Raw genomic sequence first — 22945 nt, 5'->3', positions numbered from 1 at the left:
ATCTGTGACACACTCTAAAATTAAAATTATTTATTGAAAACTGGACTGAGCTTTTCCTCTTATCAAGAAAGAGCTCTAAGTGAGAAGGTGCTTTGTTCTAACTTTACCAGACATGAGGACCCTGGAGCAACTCTGAGAGCCTTGGTATTTGTGTCCCTGTCATATGTTTGTGCAATACGGAAAGAGAAGCATTCACCTAAGTGAAGAGGATGTGGTCTTCAAAATTTCTAACACACACACACACACACACACACACACACAGGCAGAGGCAGAGAGACAGAGAAAGGGGGTGGGGGATGAGAGAGAACACCCAAGTGCAGAGCTAGCCACACAGTAATCAATATTTAATTCAGTGCACTGGAAACAGGACAAAAAGTCAGTTTGACAGAATCACTTGTGATTTTAACATTAAAATAACTTGTACCTTAGCAGTTTCATTTCCTAACGTGCCATTTTATTTAGAAGGAGTTGGACTTCTAGGAGTATTCATTCAGGTAACTTTTAAGATATAAAATCCTGATCCTGTTAAAAATGATTTTCTGAATCTTTCATGTTCATTCAACAGGTTTAACGTGATGTGCAAAATAATGGTGATCTTTTTTTTTTTTTACCTGTTTCATTTCAATCAGAACCCACATTCTCAAACAACGTTAATGAACGTATTTGTAACTATCCAAGGGCTAAAAAATAAGGGAGAAATTCCTGTTCATTTAGCTACCCGGTAGCTTTGGATCAGAATTTTTTGTTCTATTGCGCTTTAATGGGTGTCTGGACGGTCTAAACAAACGCCGCTCTTACCCAGCAAAGTGAGGAAGTGGGTTTACCGTGTCCCTTTACTGGGGACTTTTCAGTCGCCGCATTCTCAGTCCTGATAGAGCCGGGCTCCTAGGGTTTGGGCGAGTACCTGGGGTGGGCTGATCCACTCGAAAAAGAAGCGGGGGAAAGGCCCAAGCCACAGAAGCCCATTCTAAGACCCTGAGACGAGGAGGGGGCCATCTGAGAGCCACTAAACTCGGGACCTCGGACAGGCACTCTGGACCAGTTTTCCGCTTCGGAAGATCTGTGCACCAAATTGTCTCTATTCAGGGCGCGGGTCCCGGAGATGCTCCACCACGTAGAGGATCATGTAACCCCTACCCTGGCGCCCATTGAGTTGGTGGTCTCGGTGACAGGCGACACAGTAGACCTGGGCTGCTTCTCTCTCGCGCAGGACTAGACGGGGTGTGAAGGAAAGCGGAGTTTGGGCGCCGCGGGAGGGCAGGGACTTGGGCTTCGGCCACGCTCGCACCTCTCCAAGACCCCCCTCCCCGAGCAGAGCCTGGGGTGGAGGAGTTGGGGTGCGGGTGGCTACAAAAGCCGCCGCTCCAGCTACTGCGGCTTCAGCCCGCTCCCTCCGCCCCCGCCAGTCGGGGGCGGGAAGTGGCGAGGTGGGAGTCACCCGAACGTGATTGCCCAAGGCCCCTCCTGCAGCGGCGAGGGAGAGCCATAAAAGCCCTGTTGCGACCTGCTCTCGGCACCCCGTCCGCCGGCACTCACCCCTCGGAGAGGCGCACCTGACTGCAGAGCGCTCGCCGCCCAGCCACGCCCGCCCGCTCGCCCGCCACCGTGAGTGCCGCTACCCACTCGGCTTGGGGCGGGAGCGGGGGGACAGCTCCGGCTCACCTCGGGGTAGCTCTGGGGACCCGGGAGGGTCGCGCCCCGCTTCCCAACCCCTGCGCTCCGCGACTGTCCTCTCCTGCCCCGACGCGCGGCGGCCGATGTTGGAGGCTAAATTCCACTTGCTCCTTCTGGTCCTTTCCGACTGCACCTCCGCCCTGCTCCCGCACCCTCCTGGCTGCGCGGTCCCTCTGGGTTATCTTTTGGAGGATTTGGAGGGGTCCGCGACCCCCAACCCTGGGCAGGTGGCAGTTTCCTCGGGGGTCCCCGCCTGAATGGAGTTTTCCCAGGCAGCGCCCCCTGAGTGAGGGATCCCCGGAGTTTGGAATCTCCCTGCCACCTTCCGGGATCCTTGGGATCCGAACTGAGACTGACTACCCTGAGAGCAGTTCTCTCCTCTCTCCCAAATTGTCACCCCGAAGGAATCTCAGCCGTAACTGTCTATCTCTTGCAGCAAGACAGACCACAAGTATTAGAGCAGAAACTTTTCTCCTCCGTCGGAGGTTTGGGGAAGAGGGTAGGAAAGTGACAATTCCTCAACCCAGGGCAAGGAACTTCTACATCTGTTTTTTAAATTATCTAAACTGGCGCCGGCGGGCTCTGGCCCCCAGCCACCTGCCTCTCGTTGCGCGCGACTAGCGTCCAGCGACTTGGACCGAATTTGCGCGGACTTTTCGGGTGGAGCAGAGGAGTTGGGCCAGGGCAGATGTTGAGCTTAGTAAGCGGAGTGGTGCTCCGCTTCCTCTAAGGGACTGGGTTGAGCGCGGCTTGGGGGTCGCGAGTGGTAGCGGGGAGGGGGCGGGGAGGAAGACACGGGAGGAAGGTTCGAGGCGTGTGTCCTTTCCATCCCCACTCTTCTCCGCTGCGCCTTCTGTGCCCGCAGATGCTGGGTAGCAAGCGACTGGGGCTATCCGGACTGACCCTCGCCCTGTCCCTGCTTGTGTGCCTGGGCGCGCTGGTTGAGGCGTACCCCTCCAAGCCAGACAACCCCGGAGAGGACGCGCCGGCAGAGGACATGGCCAGATACTATTCAGCGCTGCGACACTACATCAACCTCATCACCAGGCAGAGGTGGGTGGGCTCCTCGGGACTGACTCTGGGAGCGCCCTGCCCCACAACCGGAGGTCCTGGGGGTCTTAGAGGACGGAGACCAGTTTTTTTTTTCTTGCTTGTATCCCTGGGCAGCACGGTACCAGGCACACACTCAGTTCTCAGTGAATAATTGCGTAGGGCACTGAACACTTACCCTCTGCAACTATAGTTACAAAATCGTGACCCCCAGATTTAGGTTCCCTGGGCTGTGTGGCCATCTTCTCCCACTCACTCCCTGCTCTCTTTTGTTCTTAAAGCAGTTGGGGGACTTTTTGGAAACCTGGATGGGAAAGGACCCCCTAAAGTAGGTCAGGAGTGTTCAGGGGAAGTGCTGTAGGAAGAAGGGTGAGCTGAGTATCCAGAAAATATAACCACCACCAACAGCCAGGAAACAGCTGGGTTGCCAAAGATATTGCCAGATTTTCCAAGCTGCCCAGAGCAGAATTGAATGACAGTATTTAGGAAAAGACAAATGGAGCTAGTTTCTTTTCTTCTGTACAGTGATTCCCCCCCCCCCCCAGTCTTGGCCCTTTACTTAAAAATCCTGGTGCTAATAGAGATTTAGCATGAAAACAGTCAATCTAAAATGCAGACTTTTCCCACCTTCTAGTAAGTGAATTTTGAGAAGGAAGTGCCCACTTACTGCTTTATTAACGAGAAACTAGTCCCTCTGGGATAAACCCAGGGATTACATGGAATTTGAGAAATTGTAAGCTTTATTCTGAATCCTCAGAAAGTTAAAAGTAAATGCCATGTCTTCACTCTCAACATCGAATATTAAGCAAAAAAAAAAAAAAGCATCCTAACTATAATATAGGATTTAAAATTTGTTTCCAAAATTGGTTCATCGTAGTTTTAAGTCATTCAATGTCTTACTTTAATTACTGAGATCAAATGACCTTGATGAGCTAAAAAGGGTAAGCCCTTTAAAAACATTAATGTTAACATGTCTAAATTACGTTTTGTAAAATGTTATTTTTGTTTTTACCATACTTTTTACTGTTTACAAGTCAGGGAATAGTTGGGAAGGATTCAAAATGGGGAGAATTTGTATTTCTTAAATAATTTTTTCCCTGTTTCATCAAAAAAGGGTATGACATCCTAAAAGTCTTCTGAAAAAGTTCCAGTTTACATAGAATCAGAAATACATAAAATGCTGGAATTGAATAGTATTGGTTTGTGAACCTTGAAGTTGGTTCATTTTAATAAGCAAGAAGCAATAATGTTTTATATCCTAGTAGGCTTCTCAGAAAGTTAATTGCTTCAAATTCTTGCTTATGCTATCATATAGACCAGAGAAAAGAACTTGTTCAAATAAAAAAAACATTAATTGTCGTTTGTGTAGGAAAAGCCTTGTTGGTTATTTAGTTTGTCAGTTATAACACACTAGAACTTATTTCTGCAAAGATGATTGCTATAAAGCTTTACCATTGTATAAAGCTTTAGCGTTTCAAAATGTTGCCCTAGGCATTATTTCATTCAGTCTTCACCTCAAAGCTTTGAAGTGAGTATAATTATCTCCATTTTACAGGTCATGAATCTAAGAACATTTTATGAAGGCTTTTCTTTTTAGGGGTGATGAAATTGGAGCACTCCCACTGATTTCCCTCAGACATTGTCACTGCCATCAGCATCCAATGTGATCTCCAACATCTTTGATGAGGGAAAAATAAAGGGAAGGGGCTTGAGTTTCATGGGAAGAGATCCAGGTTAGGTGGGAATGTCTTGATTCGGAACCAGAGTTTCCCGTCCCATCTTCACATAAATTCCCTCTTAGAAACCATCGGAGGCTTATCATCTGCGCCCATTGTCTCCATTCCGTAATCTCATTGCCTTCCCATCTCACACACCCAATCCCCACATGGTCGTATTTTTGAAATTTATGCTGTCATTTGTGAACATATGTTTTCATTTGACACAAATGGTAGTCTGATATTATTCTCTTTGTTCCCTTTTTCTACTCAATTTTTAAGCTATATGCTCCTGGTCCATTGCTTCTGAAAGCGGCATCGTTTGTTCTAGAGCATGGGTCTGCCACATGTGGCTTTTACAGTTCCCTAAATCAGTGGTTCTCAACTGGTGCTGACTTTATGCTCTAAACATCCTACAATGCCTAGGACAGCCCCCTACAACAAAGAATTTTCCAGCCCCAAGCGTCATATATAGGGCCAAAGTTGAGAAACCCAGCCCTAGATTCGTCTTTCTCCGTGCTGGTCACACATTGGAATCACCTGGGGAGCTTTTAAAATATACTCGTGCTGGGCAGCACCCCTGACCAGCTAAATCAGAATCTCGGGGGTGGGGCCCGGGCCTTACAGAGGTTTTAAAAGCTTCCCAGCTGATACTAATATGAAGCCAGGTTTAAGAATTTTTTCCCTAGAGCCTTTATCTTTGTCAGTTACAGCATGGTAGAGAAGAAGGATAATCCAGAATTACATAGAGAAGCAAGAATAGTGAATATTGCTATCCTGGGTGTCTCTTTAGGACTGCGAATCCTGCTGTTCTAGATGTAGGTTCTTTATTAGTAAATTGGAGAAAATGTTCTATTCACTGGAGCCTGGTGAAGATAAATGAGTTGAGGTTGCTCAAGAGTTTTGAGATTAATGAAATCAACTGATGAACAGAATAAACAGGTACAAGCAGCTGTTTAATGTTTGATATCACGACTCCGGAAAATGTTGAGGAAATCTTACAAATGATGGGGGTCGGGGAGAGCAGTTTGTTTCTGCTTCCTTAAGTCCCAGCGTAAGGGCAATAATAGGAAAACTTTCCAACAAATTTAGATTTAATTGTACTTGATAGATCTACCCTCTGACAGCTTTGTTTCGATGTTTTACCTGGTAGCCAATCAATCCATCTGGGCTAGTTTTTCGTTTGTGAACAATATGGCTTCCGGTAACAAGGCTTTTTCTGAGAAAGGGAAAAATATAAAGTTGGTATAGACTTGTCAGACCCTTCAGCAGTGAGAGAGAGAGAGAGAGAGAAACAAAGACCTCTGTGCTCACTCACCGGGAGCAAGTAGCATGGACCACGCTTGCACTCACATGTAGTTCTATCCATATCCTGCTCTGGGAGAAAAAAGACCAGTTAGATTCCATGGTCTTTCCATGATCCGGGAGATTCCTTTATATTTACAGGGCAGATTAAAATCACGGCATGAGAGAGGCCTTTTAGCTTTTGGCACCCCAAATAAATGTGGAAAATATACGACCAAGATTTGTTGTTTTCTGTAAGAATGAGTGCACTTCAACAGCAATATCTTGCATTTGTGTTTTACTCTGTCGCTTTCAAAACTTTGTGGCTCCGATTGGATTTCCGTAAAGACTCTAATTCAAGCACGAGTTATGATTTTATTTTTACAAATGAGAAAACGGAGATCTGAAGACACAGGTGGGTCTAGAACTTCTGTCTGCTGATTTTTTTCCCAGGGCTGTTTCTGAAATATCATCTGGTCCCTTTGGTAAGGTTTAAACTACTGTATATCATCAGAACTAGAGCCAATTAACTAATTATGGAAACATTTAAAATCATACTGTAATGTAATTTTATTTCCCGTCACTTAGTTATAAAAGTCTATCTATGTATTATTTGTGGTAGTATAAAAAGGTAAGAATGTGACTAGGAATTTTGATTGGTTCAAAAAATCTGCTAAATTATTTAAGCAAAATTATACATATATATATAATTTGAAATCTTATTTCTGATAATGTCTGTTTTGTACACCTGGATTACTTGTTAGCAGATGATCAACCACGTGGGACACTATCTTCTTTTTTTTAAAAGATATTTTTCCTTTTTATGAATATTTCAAATTTGCTTTAAGGACTTCTTTTTTTTTTTTTTTTTTTTTTTTAGGTATGGAAAACGATCTAGCCCTGAGACACTGATTTCAGACCTCTTGATGAGAGAAAGCACAGAAAATGTTCCCAGAACTAGGTATGAAAGGCTTGTGTGGGGATAATGTTGAAGAGCTCAAGATGGCTGAGGAGAGGAAAATCCCAGAGGGCTGCCTGGGGTTGGGGGGGAGGGGGGAACATTGGAATGGGTCTTCCAGACCAGGCAGCATTTGGGGTGCTGGTCACAGGGCAGTGAGGGCCTTTGTTTTCGTGTAATAATTTGCAAATCTCGCAACATCTATGGGGTATTATTTTCTACCCCAAATTATTTGGTGCTTTGAAGATTTTAAACGTAAGTGACTTTTAAATTTCTAACTGGTTTAGAATTGAGAGAACATAGCGAAAGTCCCCATCTCTACATTGAAATGACCAACAGTCCGTCTTTGGCTGGGGTAATCTTTAGTTTTTATATGATATGTCGAGTGTCTAGATGTCCTACATATGTCACTCATGGGTCTTGGTCTAGTCTTCCTCATTTTACATGAAGCTGTAAATAACTCTTGGTGGTGGGGGGAAAGGGGGATAGCTATTGTTTACTTTTGACATTTTAAGCTCAATATCACATAATAATTTATTGCACTGAAGGAATGAATGTTAAGGACATAATATTCTTAGGGACTTATCTGTGACCTTGGAGGCTTTCTGGGAGAGTGGACTTGTCTTGGGAAGAGGTGCCTACCAACAGCTGGTGTGAAACATTATGGACGATGAGCAATGAGTGCTGCTGGAAAGCAGCCCAACCCTCCTCCATTTTCATAACTTCCTGGCTCTTCTGTCCTATCCCTCCTGCCTCTGCCCTGAGCAAGATCACAGGGCACATCACAGGGTTCATCCTTTTCTGTGGGAGCTAGTCTGCCTTAAACCCAGAGCTTGACAATGTCAAGAACCAGGTTCCCCAGAAGAGGTCACTAGAACACTTGCTCAGTGAGCATGACTGGCACGTCACTCTTCCTTGGTGTTCTCCCCAGAGAACAAGTGGGGTGACCTGCTGAGCCACTTATTTTCCCTCCCACCAACCCTCTGTTGTCTTGTGAAATGGACAAGGTACAGGTCTAGAGTTGTCAGGTGTGTTTTCTCTGAAGGAAACAATTTGGACTGGAATAAAACTCTAGTACTCTTGTCTCTGGAGGTATCAACCCAGATTTAAACAGCAAATGCAAGGGAAGCAGGTGGAAAATTCATAAGGGTTATTTTTAATACTAAACAATAGATGCCTATAAGCTTTCATGGACATGCATGTGATGCTTGCCGTGGTAAAAAGTTTAGGGTAAACCTTATGTACTTTGGGTAAGAAAAAGAACCATCCAGACTTAACAACCTTGCTGCTACTCTTTGTTTTGTGGCTTGAAGTCTCACAGCTGGTGCATGGAATAGAGTTAATTGCACCCTGATGGACAGTCTCAATCATGTGCAGTAAGGAGGAGGCCAAAGTTGACAGCCTTGAAGTTGCCTGTGAATGTTATTATATTAAAAAGGGTTCTTTATAAAAATAGCATCTTACGACATAAAAAGGTTTGCAGGAAAACAAAAGAAGCATATTCAGAGTTGTGTAACAATAACTTTCCTGTTACCATTTTGTGTGATTCCTGTAGTTTTGATCTTTAGAAATATTGCAGAGTTCTTCGGCTTCTTTGATAAATACAGAGCCTTTTAAATACTCCCTCTGAGTTTTGCCTGAGACTCCTGTGAACGTGAGTGAGAGCTACCCAGCTGGGTTTCTGCATATTATGCCACTGTCTTCTGGGCTGATATTCTACATGACCTCCTGTTTAGAATGCCAACAGGGGCCTTTTCAACCGTTTCTGATCATCTTTCGGTTCAGAACTGAATGTCTCACTTTTGAAAGCCTCCCAGGAAGTTGGGAAGCTTTTCTTACATGCTTTCCTTCTTATGTTTGACAGGCTGGAAGACCCTTCCATGTGGTGATGGGAAATGAAACTTGCTCTCCGGTCTTTGCCTATTTTTCAACCCATATTTCATCCTGTAAAACTAGAGTCTGCCGATCCTCCCAGTGCATGCAGCCACTGTGCTCAACTCTGCAGAGTTTCCCTTTGTCGTCCGTGTATATATGTGTGTTTAAATAAAGTACCAAGCATTCAAAAATGTTATGTTTCTCAATGAAAAATCTGTGGTTGCAATACCGAGAATTATTTTAAGGTATCCATTACATCACAATCTTCTTCGAGTAGCAGGTTCAAAGTTTGTTTCACCAATATTAAAGCAGTGACTACGGAAGATATATAGATATGATGATTTATGATGATCAAGAACTCAGTGTGTGTGTGTGTGTGTGTGTGTGTGTGTAACAATAAAAGTATTTGGAAACATCGAGCAGGGGCATGCTAGTTCGGAATAATTGGCTGAACTTCCCCCACATGCCCATGAAATCCTTGTTAACCTTGTTAGCCTATACTATTAGCAGAAAGGATTGCTATCTAATAGAACTTTCTGCAAGATAGCTTCTCCTCTAACATAGGAGCCACGAGCCATGTGTGGCTTTTGAGCACGTGCATGTAGCAAGTACAAATGAGGAGTAGGTTTTAAATTTTACTGGTTTTTAACTTCAACAGCAGCTATCCTATCAGACAGCTCAGATCTATACATTTTGGGGAGGCCGCTACACTTAGAATTTGAGTCCTAAAAAGAAATACATTGAGGAGGAATGACTACCTTTGCACATGACAATGGGGGTATGTTAATTAATCCAGCTAAAGGCTATTAAACTTTTCCCCTCCTTCATGTACCTATGCATGGGCTTAGTTTAAAACTTATGTTATTAGATTCTTACATGTAATTTCTAAAGCAAAGAAAATGGGTCTCCTCCTATAGTTGTACTCCGAGCCACACTGTAAAAAATATTTTTGTGTGCTCTTTTAAAATTACTTACAAAACCCCCATATACATCCCGTCTTAGGGAATCTTAGAGTATATAAAATATTCTCTGTATATAGTGAATTCTGTTTCTTCAGCCACTGGAGTCAGTGATATTACAAAACATAATTCCTTTCAATGAAACCACTCTGCGGTTTTCCTAAATTTGTCCTTATTTTTGTTTTTTGGGGGGCTTTGAATTAAATATCCTTATCTGCAGTTTCGCTTTCCGCAGTTTCGATTACCTGCAGACAACTGCTGTCTGGAAGGAGAGGCTCCTCCTTCTGACGAATCCTCAGAAGGTCACTAGTAGCCTAACTTTACATCACAGCGCCCGCCTCATTCCCCTCCCTTCATCTCATCACGTAGGCGGTTCGTCATCTCACATCTCACAAGAAGAATAAGGGTGAGTACGGCATAGTAAAATATTTTGAGAGAGAGAGAGGCCGCATTCCCATATTATTACGGTATATTGTTATCATTGTTCTGTTTCATTATTAGTACTTGTTATTAATCTCTTACTGTGCCTAATTTATAAATTAAACTTTATCATACGTGTGTATGTACAGGAAAAAACAGTCTGTGTAGGGTTTAGTACTCTCCATGGTTTCAGGCATCCACTGGGGGTCCCGGAACGTATCCTCCCCACCCCACCCCCACCTGGATAAGAGCAGGCGAGTGGCGGCGGGGGGGGAGGGGGGGATACTACACTACAATTTATCACACAATGTCAAAAGTTCTTTACTAACCTAGTATATTTGGAGACTTTTTAAAAAAGATTTTATTATTTGACAGAGAGAGAGACAGCCAGCGAGAGAGGGAACACAAGCAGGGGAGTGGGAGAGGAAGAAGCAGGCTCCCAGCGGAGCAGGGAGTCCAATGCGGGGCTCCATCCCAGGAACCTGGGATCATGCCCTGGGCTGAAGGCAGAAGCTTAATGACTGAGCCACCCAGGTGCCCCTATTTGGAGATTTTCTTTACTGAAGTTAATATGATGCAAAACAAGTTGACTGAAAGATTCATTTGGCAGCACAGATAATCTGAATATTCATCACCAGTTACAGAACTCTGGGTTACACTCAGCAGAGCAAGTAGGAAGGATGTATATAAACCCTTGAAAAACAACCTGGGAATTTCATTTTAAAACAAAAGTTTAAACCTCTTATCCTACCAAATCTAAGTGCCCCAAAGGCTAAATATTTAACAGTCTATATTTTACCTATAAATCAGGCATTGATATCTCACCTCTTCACCTCATCTTACTAGAAAGAGGACTGAACCTTCACACCACATGAGCCCTGTTTTCCTGACTCAATGGCTTCCAGGCCACCGGACCTTTAAATTTACTAAATTTCTGAGTTCTCACTCATGAAATGGGGATCGTAAGTCCTGCCCGACTTTCCACATAAGTTTATACTGACATCAGAATTCAAGTTAAGATCATGTTACAAGTAAGTAATAGTAGGGGAATGGATAAGGATGAAGTTTTTGAAAATTCTCATGTTGGATTATAACTCCGTTGCTAGAGACTGAATGTTTGTATCCTTTCAGATTTATATGTTGAAATCCTACTCCCTTAAGTGATGGCATTTGGTGCTAGGGTCTTTAGAGGGGTTGATTAGGTCCTGAGAGTGAAACTCTCATGAATGGGATTAGTGTCCTTTTAAAAGGGCCCCCAGAGAGCTCCTTTGTCCCTTCCATCATGTGAGGACACAGTGAGAGTATGGTTGTCTGTGAACCAGGAAGCAGGCCCTCAGCAGTCACCAGATCTACTAGGGCCTTGATCTTGGACTTCCCAGCCTCCAGAACTGTGAGCAATAAATTTCTGTTGTTTTTAAGACACTCATCTATAGTAAATTGCTATAGCAGCCCAAACAGACTATCCCTAATAAACATGAATTCACTTTAAAAAATACAATAATGGTAAACATTTATAAACCGCAAAACTACATTCCAGGAAATTCCCTAGTAATATTTTTCAAACATTTTCAGCCTGCTGACCCTCCTTGGAATAGAAGTAAATATACCAGATCACCCATCTGTCATTGCAAATAATAATAATCCTTACGGGAGTTACAGTAAGAACAATGAACCTTCATTAAAATGAGATGCTTGTAAGCAATGCCAACATTATCAAGTAAATCTCCAAGCATTTATTAAGGTGTCTGCTGATCCAAACTTGGTTCTACATTCTAAGAGGTATAAATTATGCATAAGGTTTTTACAGATGCCATTGTATTTTTATTTTGTTCCTTACAATGCCCATGACACACTCAAACAGACGATTACTCCCTCATTTTCATAGAAGAGGAAACTGAAGCCTAGGAAAGTGACTTTCCCCACCTAATTCAAGGTACGGAGACTAGATAACAGTTCCTCTACTTGCAAACTTTGCCCTCCTGGTAATGTTTCATGGAAGAAGTCAGTCAACACCCAGGTCTTACATACCTAGTTAAGAATATAACTCTAGCACACTTAAAACAAATTGAGAATAACAAAGTACTAACTCGTGCAAAAGGCATTTAGAAAAGGAAATGAGTGTGGGCGAAACTAGCTGGAAAAGGCTTAACAGAGAGTGTGGATGTTGAGCTGGGTGAACATAGAGGTGGGTCAGCTAAAGCCTGTGTAGGGAATGGTCAGGGGACTGCTTGATAGAGACAGAGGCAGAGTGGCCAGGGGTTGGGTCAATGAAGTAGGTCCAAGAATAGCCAAACTCATTCGTCCATTCATTGATTCACTCAACAGTTTTTGAGTACCTACTATGTATCGGACATTGTACTAAGCACTGGGGATATAAAGATCAATAATAGTTTTTCAAGGAATTTACCATCTAATGAGGGAGGCAACTATTTACAGTGTATTATTGGAAGTGCAAAGATAGGAGTGTGAGAGGTTTGGTATATAGTTAGGTGCTAGAACCTGCCCACTTATCATGCTTCCCTTTGCATTTTCCTGACAAAGAACTATAGATATAAGAATCAATTGCCAAAATGGGAACAAAGTGCCAGAGGGCAAGTATCCAACCAATGCAGGGCTGCCCTAAGCTGAATCTGGGCACCCGGCTATGGCCTGAGCTTCTAAAGTACCCCTGTACCCCATCAGCATCTCAGCGTCCTAGTGCAGCCTGACAGGAATAGTGAGGTCTGTGGGACAGACTCTCAGATCCACTTAGCCAAACAGATGCATAGACAAGAAGAGCCAGCCTGCCACATCTAGCAGTAGATGGAAGAAGGGGCATCGCTAAATGCAAATTACTTCAGACACAGTGTCCTTGCCCACAGTGCACTGTGGTTAATGAATCCATCAGATTCCAGCAAGCAAAGGGGGATAGGGATGAGAATAGACGAAGGGGCCCTTCACAGCTGTTATTCCCCATTTCAGGAGCAGAGATAATCTCCTCCCTCCCTAACAAGAAGTGGGCAGAAGGTGTTACCAGAGCCATGAAGGGGCTCTTGCCCAAGGCTGGAGAGAGTGGAGGAAGCAGGACAAACTTCCTGGAGCTACTGACATTTGAGCTGAGGTCCGAAGCAGGAGTACCCATTGCCAGATGAGGAATGCGAGATACGAGTAGAGGACAAGCAGGTATGAGAAAGCAATATATACTTTGAGTGCTTTTTAATTATTCTTGATGCCTATACTTTGAATTTGACCACAGGCTAGGCCTGGACCACTGGGTAACTGTTCTGAAGGGAAGATCCCATTTGGGATGAAAGCAAATTCCTTCTCCAACTTTCTCCTCTCCAGCATTTCTCCCTTCCTCCCCACCCCCAATCTCACCTGCTTTTCCATAGACTGGCTCCAGGGGCAGACTGTTGCCTTTAAAAATATTCTTCATTCAGCCAAATCAGGACAGGACTTCTCAGCCTGAGATGTCTTAACTATGATCTTACGGACAAATTGATAAGTTCAGAGAATAAATAGGGTAGGATTGGTGCTACTCCCTAATTCGGAAAGGAAAGGATTCAATATTTCTTTTGTAATATTTTGACTTTCTTAATATCTACTAGCCTCTTCCCCCTGTCTAGATGAGGGTCAGCACTGGATTGGGACCTGCACACACTGGTACAGGGCTTTCTACTAAGATGCCTGATGTACTGTTCAGAGCTGGATGCACATACAGACTCGATGGCCTTGCTGATGACAGGAAAGCAAATACAATGGCAGTTCATTGTCCCCTCTTGCTTTCCAATACCCATGCATTATGTTTATATGGTTAATTATTACTCTGAGGCAACAGAAAATACTTTTTCTCCTCCTTGCAGAACACTAGAATTGGTTACAATGCTAAGAACTAAACAAACACCTTTTCTATCACCATAAAGCAAAACTGCCTTTTGAACGAGATGGTTCTGTGGAATATTCTTTTGTCGTGGTTCATGGGTGGAAGGATTATGATATTGCCACAACTAAATGATTGCCTTTTCTTCTGCCTATTAGAAAAAGTACAGTGTGAAATCATACAGAATCTTTTCCTTTTAAAAAAAATTGGAGTGGAATAACATATAATTAATCGTATGTGTCATCTGGGTTCATATTTCAGTATGCTAAGTAATAGCTATCAATTTAAACTTGTTCTAATGCCGCAGGATTGAAACGCTTTGCAATTTGTGGGATTGGGACGATTGTGTGTGATGGTACTTATCTTATTGCCTGACACATAGTAGGTACTCAGTGAAAGCCAGTTCTGTCTAGAGCTGATGGTGATGCCTGGGAGTGATCCCAGAGGAGCAACAGCAAATGCAATATTTGGTGAACAAGCTCAAAGGATTGCTTGTGATCCTTTCGGGAGGTACAGGTACCATTTATAGCAGGGCCTTGACAAAAGTATAGGAGTTTATTTAAACATAACTTCCTGCTGCTCCTGAAGGTATTGGTTGAATAGGCTCTTCTTCCCTGACATCTCCGAAGTTTGATTCAACTTGGATTACCTTTATTGTCAAGTCCATAAAGAACTTTTTTTCAGCCTTGGATATTGTAGTACCAAAACTCTCTGAAATACCTTTTGGGTCACAAATAATTTTTCCCTGGCTTTGAGCTAATGATAATTTTGGAGATTTTGCCAATCGTTACCACTTACATTGCTAATGTATTAAAAGATGGTTAGTATGTTGTGTTAGCAGATTGTGTGTATTACTAACTCTAATGTAGGGTGCATCTTACAACTATTTTTATCTTTAGGCGATTTTGATATTTGAACTTGTAAACAATTTGGGCACTTTTAAAAAAATGTTTTTTCTATCAGACACAGATTCCTTTAATTCCCAATCTATTCCTAATTTCAGGATTCTTTGTTTTCCCAGAAGTTAATAGAATTTGAAACTTGATTTGTTCAGTGTATTTACTTGAAATTTGACTTTACTCATTGATTTGGCTGCTTTAGTATTGTATTATGAGGAAATTTAAAGTTGAAATGAGAGCCTTTGAGTAGAATATAAAAGTCACATTTTCCCCTTTTCTTCTAAGTAATACCTTACTGTTAGAGTGTAATCTACTGGAGGGAACAGCATCATTCAAATGACTTTTCAATGAAAGTGTGCCTAGAAAAATTTGAATTTTATTTATTCTGATTCCTCCACTTTTCTATCACTGCCAGTTCTTTTCAAATCATAGTGACCTACTAAATTAACTGGTCTGTAAATTTTAATGCAAGAATAAGCAATGTTGGCAGAACATATTTAATATAATCATTCCTTCTAACAGACTGAATTATTGACCAAGTCAAAACAGAGCCAGCTGATCTCTGATGAGTTTCTAGAGTCCCAAGGATGTTATCAATTCCTGAAACATTCATTGAGCAGTCTCTCTGTGACAGGTACTCAGCTTGGCTCTAAGAGTAATATAAAAATGAGTGGGATAGTTTCTCTGCTCTTAAAGACCTAACAGTTTATGAAGGAGATAGACACATGCTTAAGTGACTCTAATATGAGGCAGATCATGATTGAGGTTTAAATAGGACCAGAAAGCAATTGCTATGGGAGAACAGGGGAGGCTGAACTCATTTCCACTAGAATGTGTAGGGGGTGGGAGTGTCATTTGAAGTGGACCTGGTGAATGGCAGTTATTCAATACACTGCTCTTTTGCAGATCTCAAGGTCATTAGCTACGTTACATTCCTAGGAGAAAGTCTGTGCAGGTGCTTAAGCGAGCTCCGAGTAGAATTCTGAGGTGGCTGTCTGGGGACATAGTGAATGACCATCCATCTCAAACTGAGCGTCGATTGTCATCTCAGAGAGACATCGATTGTCTGAATTGATACAAATGGGAGGTAGGATGAGAGCATAAAGACCAGAGATGGGGTAAGATGGCATCTGATCCTCTCCTAACGCTCCTGCCTCCACCCTGAAAACGAGAGACTCATTTTGGGTAGCAATGTGAGAAGAGTAAGTACACAAAGTTAAAAGCACCACGTTTCTGGAAGAAGTGATATTTTCAGCATGGTATAGGCTGCGTGGGGGTCTAAGTGACAAAGTAGAACAGAGGGGAAACATTTCTTTTGTCTCCCACACACAGACCCTGGAGTAGTTGCAGCATCTGGGGCCTCGGGTGACTGTCAGAGATCAAATGCTGTGCCTACAAACAGGAGAAACAGGAGAAACTGGCAGTTGGCAGAGCAAGGTCCTCGTAAACGGTTCCGGCAACTGCGACTGATGCAGGCAGATCAGTTTTAGGGTGCTGGCCTGGTAGGGTGACCAAAAATTCTGGTCTCCCCAGGACTTTCCCAGTCCTGTATTCTGGGAGGCCCTTTGGTCACCCCACTTGAGAAACAATTAACCATTTGTGGTCTTGTTTTGACAGAAAATATGCTCCAAGTGCTGAACTACTTACATATGAGCGTCTAAAGAACCATCAGCATTTACACACCTGAATGTAACTGTTCAACTGCAGGCTATTTTCCTAATTGACCTTATAGAACACTATTCTCTTTAGATAATTGTAAAAGGTAATTTTATAATATTCCCACGATAGAAAAACATCAGCCGTGAAGACATTAAGAAAGTCTTGTAATTTCTAGACCAGCCACTTTCATATTCTTACATTATAAATACATTGGTTCTGTGAATGCATAAATATTTAATTTCATGGATAATTAACTCTTTTAAGAAAAATGATTTCAGCTTGAAACCCTAAACAGCAATTTGCCTTCTGAAGTTACATTTTTCAGGTTTTGCTTTTTGTGATAAGAAATAGGGTATGAGGGAGCTAGCATTTGTTGAGAAGCTAGTGTAAACTGGCCCTCTATTTAATTATTCTAATCCTCATATAAACCCACAGAAGGCAAGTATGGCTGGCCACATTTCGCAGATGAGGACACTGAGACACAGAAAGGTGAAATAAAATAAAGCAACAAGGCTGGTAAGCGGTGGAGCTGGAACTCCAGCTTAGGCCAGTCTGACTACCTATGGGTATTTAAAATCATCTGTCAGTAGAATTGTCATCAACTGTTTCATTACCTATGGTCACAATGGTCATGAGGGACAGGCAGCATGGAGAGCTGCTAAGATAGACTTTGGTGTCAGAAAAGACTTGATTCTTTTATCATTATTCAGTGACACATCTTTATTCCCCCAATGCATTTTTTCCTAAAAGTCCAGTGTGTCTAATACTAACACGTCTACACTAGCTTTTAAAAATTGGTATTCACCCATCTTCTTTCACCCAGTTATCTTCAACCTTTCTGAGCCATTAAGTTCTCCTAGCCATTAATTGTATTTCTTGTGACAAAATGTAGTTTTTTAGAAAAGTAAGTAGTAAGTTCTTTTAACCAGCAAGTTTAGACTATTTGCATTTACCATGGTTATTGATCTATTTAGATTTATTTCTACCATCTTATTTTGTTCTGTTTGCAATGCTTTTTCTTCTTTTTTTCTGTTTCTTGCCTTCTATGGAATAAATCTAGTTTCCTTACTCCTCTCTTTTTCCTCTACTAGTTTGCATATTATATATATTTTTTTAAGATTTTTTGTTTTATTTTATTTATTTGACAGAGATAGAGACAGCCAGCGAGAGAGGGAACACAAGCAGGGGGAGTGGGAGAGGAAGAAGCAGGCTCATAGCAGAGGAGCCTGATGTGGGGCTCGATCCCATAACGCCGGGATCACGCCCTGAGCCGAAGGCAGACGCTTAACGACTGCGCCACTGAGGCACCCCTGCATATTATATTTTTTATCCTTCTTCTGAATGAAGTAAGGACATTAGAGGGAGTTTAACTCCAATAACCCTCTCTAGCCATTTTGTTGGTTTGTACTCCCAAGCTAGATATTAATATTTCCATTCCTTTATATGGTCAGTGTTTATTTATATTTACCCATAGTTAATTTTTTTTTTCACTTCTGCTACTTTCAATGTATTTTTTCTTCCTGGGTTCAATTGGTAGGATCTTGAAATGATTTCTTTCAGTCTGTTTCTGAAAATATCTTCATTTTACCTTTAGTCTTGAATGGCACTTTAGCTGGATATAATATTCTACACCTTCTGTTATTTATCTCCTGTTTTTTGCAACACTCTGAAGCTGGTATTCCATTGACTCAACCTCCATTATGGTCTTTAGAAGTCTGTAGTCACTCAAATTGGTTTGTTTCTGAGTTGTCTGAAATTTCCAAATGGTGTGTTAAAAAGTAGAATTTTTTTTTAAATTATTCTTTTAAAGATTTATTGTGTTTTTATTTTTTGTTATTTTAAGTTTTAGCTTTTTTATTTTTATTGGAATATATTGACACTCAATGTTACATTAGTTTCAGGTGTACAACCTAATGATTTGACAAGTCTGTATGTTCTGCTATGCTCATTAAAAGTGTAGCTACCATCTGTCACCATTTAAGACTATTAAAATACCATTGACTATATTCCCTATGTTGTACTTTTCATCTCCAGACTTAAGTCATTCCATAACTGGACGCCTGTGTCTCCCACTCCCTTTCACCCATTTTGCCCATCCTCATCCCCTTCCCTTTGGCAACCATCAGTTTATTCTCTGTATTTATTGGTCTGTTTCTGCTTTTTTGTTTGTTCATTTGTTTTTTTTTAGATTCCCCATATAAGTGAAATCATATGGTATTTGTCCTTTCCTGACTTCTTTCACTTAGCATTATACCCTCTAGGTCCATTCATGTTGCAAATGGCAAGATTTCATTCTTTTTTATGGCTGAGTAATACTCCATCATGTATATGTGGCACATCTTCATAATCCATTCATCTATCAGTGGACAGTTGGGTTGCTTCCATAATTTGGCTATTGTAAATAATGCTGGAATAAACATAGAGGTGCATCTATCTTTTTAAATTAGTGTTTTGTGTTTTGGGGGTAAATAATAGTGTAATTACTGGATCATATGGTATTTCTATTTTTAATTTTTTGAAGAACCTCCATACTGTTTTCCACAATGGCTGCACCAATGTACATTCCCACCAATAGTGCACGAAGGTTCCTTTTTCTCCACACCTTGCCGATACTTGTTATTTCTTATCTTTTTGATCCTAGCCATTCTGACACGTGCAAGGTGATATCTCATTGTGATTTTGATTGGCATTTCCCTGATGATGAGTGAGCATCATTTTATGTGTCTGTTGGCAATCTGTATGTCTCTTCAGGTCCTCTGCCCATTTTTAATCAGATTATTTGGGTTTTTGGTATTGAGTTGTATAAGTTCTTTATATATTTTGGATATTAACCCTTTATCAGATACATCATTTTCAAATATCTTCTCCCATTCAGTAGGTTGATCTTTTGTTTTGTTGATGGTTTCCTTCACTGTGCAAAAGTTTTTTTATTTTGGAGTATTCTCGATGGTTTATTTTTGCTTTTGTTTCACTTGCCTGAGGAGACAGACATATCTAGACGAATGTTGTTAAGGCTCATGTCAAAGAAATTACTGTCTATATTTTCTTTTAGGGGTTTTATGGTTTCAGGTCTCACATTTAGGTCTTTAATCCATTTTGAGTTTATGTTTGTGTGTGGTGTAAGAAAATGGTCTGGTTTCATTCTTTTGCATGTAGCTGTCCAGTTTTCCTAGCACCATTTATTAAAAAGACTGTATTTTCCCCATTGTATATTCTTGCCTCCTTTCCCATAGATTAATTGACCAGATAAGCATGAGTTTATTTCTGGACTCCATTTTCTTCCATTGATCTATGTGTCTATATTTGCACCAGTGTTATACTGTTTTGATTACTATAGCTTTGTAGTATAGCTTGCGATCTGAGATTGTGATACCTCCAGCTTAGCTCTTCTTTCTCAAGATTTCTTTGGCAGTTTGGGGTCTTTTGTGGTACCATACCAATTTTAGAATTATTTATCCTAGTTTCATAAAAAATGCTGTTGGTATTTTGATAGGGATTGCACTGAATCTGTAGATTGCTTTGGTTAGTGTGAACATTTCCATAGTATTGGTTCTTCCACTCCGTGAGCACAGAATATCTTTCCATTTGTTTGTGTCATCTTTAATTTCTTTCATCAGTTTTTTATAGTTTCAGAGCATACGTCTCTCACCTCCTTGGTTAAATTTATTTCTAGGTATTTTATTCTTTCTGGTGTAATTGTAAATGGAATTATGTTCTTAATTTCTCTTTCTTGTATTTCATTAGTGCATGTAAATGTCACTGATTTCTCTGTATCAATTTTGTATACTGCAACTTTACTGAATTCATTTATAACTTCTGATAGTTTTTCTGGTGGAGTCTTTAGGGTTTTTTGGTGTTTTTAAATGTAAGGATTTATGTCTTTTATTAACTCACAGACATGATCTCTTTAAATGTCTCTCCCTTATTTTCTCTTTTCTTTTGTTCTTGAAGTTTTATTGAATAGTCTTTCTCATTCTATGTTCTAAATTTTTAAATTTCTCTATTTCCCATCTATCTATCTATGCTATATTCCTGAATAACGTCTTCAAATCTTCCTTTTAATTTCTAACTTTATCTGCGGCAAGTCTGACTTTTTGCTTAACCCATCATCGAGCTTTAATTTTAACAACTATAGTTTATTAATTGTTATCTTTACAATTTTTATCTTGTTATTTTGAATTTTCCTATGTTTCCATAGTGCCTTATTCTTCTTGTAGGCCTTTGATTCACTTTTACGTTTCTAGTTATTTTAAATATATCTGTGTCATATATTGTTTTAAATTGTTGGTTTGTATTTTGAGTCCTCAAGGCTCTACTGCCTCAGAATGTCAGATTTTCTTACTCTAACTTTTCTTTTTTATTTGACTTCCCATAGAAACTCCCTACAACTTGTATTGAGGAAGTATTCCTTAAAAGTAGTTTTGTGATTGCACCTGCCAGGTGCCCCAAGAGAATTACCAACCATTTTATGTTAATTTCTTAGTTTGATGTTTCCTGGATTATGAGGGGTGATATAAATCTAACTTTCCAACCCAAATGATGTACAATTTAGGGTTAGTTTCCTGTAGAGACTTTTTTTTTTTTCCCATTCAGAGCCTAGGCATGGGCAGACAAGCCAAGCCAGAAGGCATAGTTTCATCCTATTCTATCCTTTCATTATTTGTTATATCTGCAATAAATAGCTATTTGAGGGTCCTGTTTTAATGCTGAAATTTCAGTCCCACCTTCCTACTTCACTTGGGCTAAGGCCTAGTCTACTCCCTTCATGTAGGCACTGAAACCGAAGCTCCTAGGTAACTTCAACTTACTCCTAACATAATCTTAAAGAGGATGGAGCATATGTACCATTGCTGAGACCTTTGCTCTTTAGGTTTTATTTCTCATTTCAGGTAACTAGGTCATTCTTCTCCCTTATCTGTGAGCTCTGTTTTGCATTTTTAAATAATTTTTAAAATTATACATTATATTCATCATTTCGAGTTTGTTTGCATCACCTTAGTACTTGATTTTTACTGAACTGGATCTTTCAGTTGCTAATTCTCTGCTCATTGCTATTTTCTGTGTGTTCAAAATGGCAACCATCCCTTGGCATATATGTGAGAGAGTTATACAAATACATTTAGACTAGTGTATTAGGAAGGCTGCCATCAAAGAGAAAGGAAGGTGCACTTAAACTTACACCACAAATAGTTAAGGATACCACAGAGCAGTGAGAAAATCAGCTCCTGCCATAGAAGTATGGAATAAAGGAAAAACTAGGTACTAAGTACTATTTGCTATACTCTTGCTCCATCCCTGACTACCTGGGCAAGACACAATCTCTCTCTCTGCTAGTGTCAGCTTCTGAAACTTAATAATAATACCAATCTTGCCTAACCGTTAGAATTAAGTGAAGGATGCATGAAATACCTGGCAGATGGTGAGTGTTCAAGAAACTATAGTTTTTTTCCTCCACCAAGACAAAGGGAATAGGTGTGTAATGTCATATCATTAATTAGAGATGGCTTGACCATAGAGGTTTCAGCAGCTAATTTAGATGCATAACCAACCTGACCTATAGAAATCTGGAGTTCCTAAGGATACAGTGGGGGGAAAAAAAGGTTAATAAAGATACACACCCTAACTTGTCCATCACTCACAGGCCCCAACACATTGATGAATCACAGTCTTTGAGTCTCAGATCATGGGATTGCTCTAACACCGTTGTCTGTCACTGTTTTTGGAAGATCTGAATGGGGTCATTGCTTTAAACTCCTTTTGAATCTCATCTTTTTAAAGAGTAATGACTTCTGTGTAGAAACCCATGTATAACTGCAGTGTGTTTCCCCTTGAGGTAACCTTTATTCCCCCGCATCTCAGCTGTTAATGGGGGAAGGGAGGTGGTACATGGAGAAGACAGCCACTTTCCTGCCCCTTCCTTCACACTGACAAAATCTACATCAGAATTCCACAGGTGGCAAGAGTTAGAAGGGGCTTTAGAAATTATGACCTTGTTGGGAATTATCCGGTCTTGTTCCTGCTATCAGTCCCTCGTACACCTAGTTGGTGGTTTTTCAAAATAATACGGTGAATGGTAACTGCACTCTGACGGAGTACGATGAGGTTGCTGTGGAGAAACTGCTTGTACTGCAGAAGTAAAAGTGACGTTCTACAATAGTAACATTGTATTTGCTAGGATGGGAATTTGCCAGAATGTGACTGGGGTCGGGGGCTGCTTTTCTCATCTACAGTAAAGATATTTATTTGTGGCACATATTGTGTCTCAGATGTATGGGGAAAAAAAGTGGTAGCAGTGGGGATTTCTTTATTCCAACCTGCTAGAACTAAATTTCCTTGCAGTGTATCATTCCTATTGATGGTGAGTAGAGTTAAACTTGCCAATTAAACGTAACTTAATCTTTTCTGCATTTTAGGTAGATAATCAATTTAAAATTTGAACTTCATATCTGAACTTGTTCTCTCTTTCAAAGGTTGCTCTTCTTCCTTCCAAGATATAATCTTTTTAAATTTTTTGACGATTTTATTTACTTATTTGAGAGAGAGAGAGAGCACAAGTGGGAAAAGGGGCAGAGGAAGAAGCAGACTCCCTGGTG

The 22945-nt window shown here is 40.9% G+C and overlaps 1 protein-coding gene and 1 long non-coding RNA gene across 5 annotated transcripts in view; both read left to right on the top strand.

The window, feature by feature from the left end:
• Positions 1-1393: 1393 nt before the first annotated feature.
• NPY (neuropeptide Y) lies at positions 1394-8749 on the top strand. The gene is made up of 4 exons (XM_045793651.2): positions 1394-1605; positions 2540-2727; positions 6604-6684; positions 8546-8749. The coding sequence occupies exons 2-4, from the start codon at positions 2540-2542 to the stop codon at positions 8568-8570; spliced, it is 294 nt and encodes a 97-aa protein (XP_045649607.1). The 5' UTR covers positions 1394-1605; the 3' UTR covers positions 8571-8749.
• A 932-nt stretch (positions 8750-9681) lies between these two features.
• LOC123789166 (uncharacterized) overlaps positions 9682-22945 on the top strand; it is a 248153-nt gene continuing 234889 nt past the window's right edge. For all 4 annotated transcript variants that reach the window (XR_015723932.1, XR_015723933.1, XR_006778698.2 and 1 more), the window contains exons 1-2: positions 9682-9921; positions 12897-13097. This is a non-coding gene — a long non-coding RNA (uncharacterized LOC123789166). The remainder of the gene's footprint in view (positions 9922-12896; positions 13098-22945) is intronic.

This window comes from Ursus americanus, chromosome 3 (assembly GCF_024610735.1).
Source record: "Ursus americanus isolate L20-20 chromosome 3, mUrsAme1.1.p, whole genome shotgun sequence".
NCBI lineage: Eukaryota > Metazoa > Chordata > Mammalia > Carnivora > Ursidae > Ursus > Ursus americanus.
The sequence above is the reverse complement of the archived record's forward strand: the minus strand, read 5'-3'. Positions and strand labels throughout refer to the sequence as shown.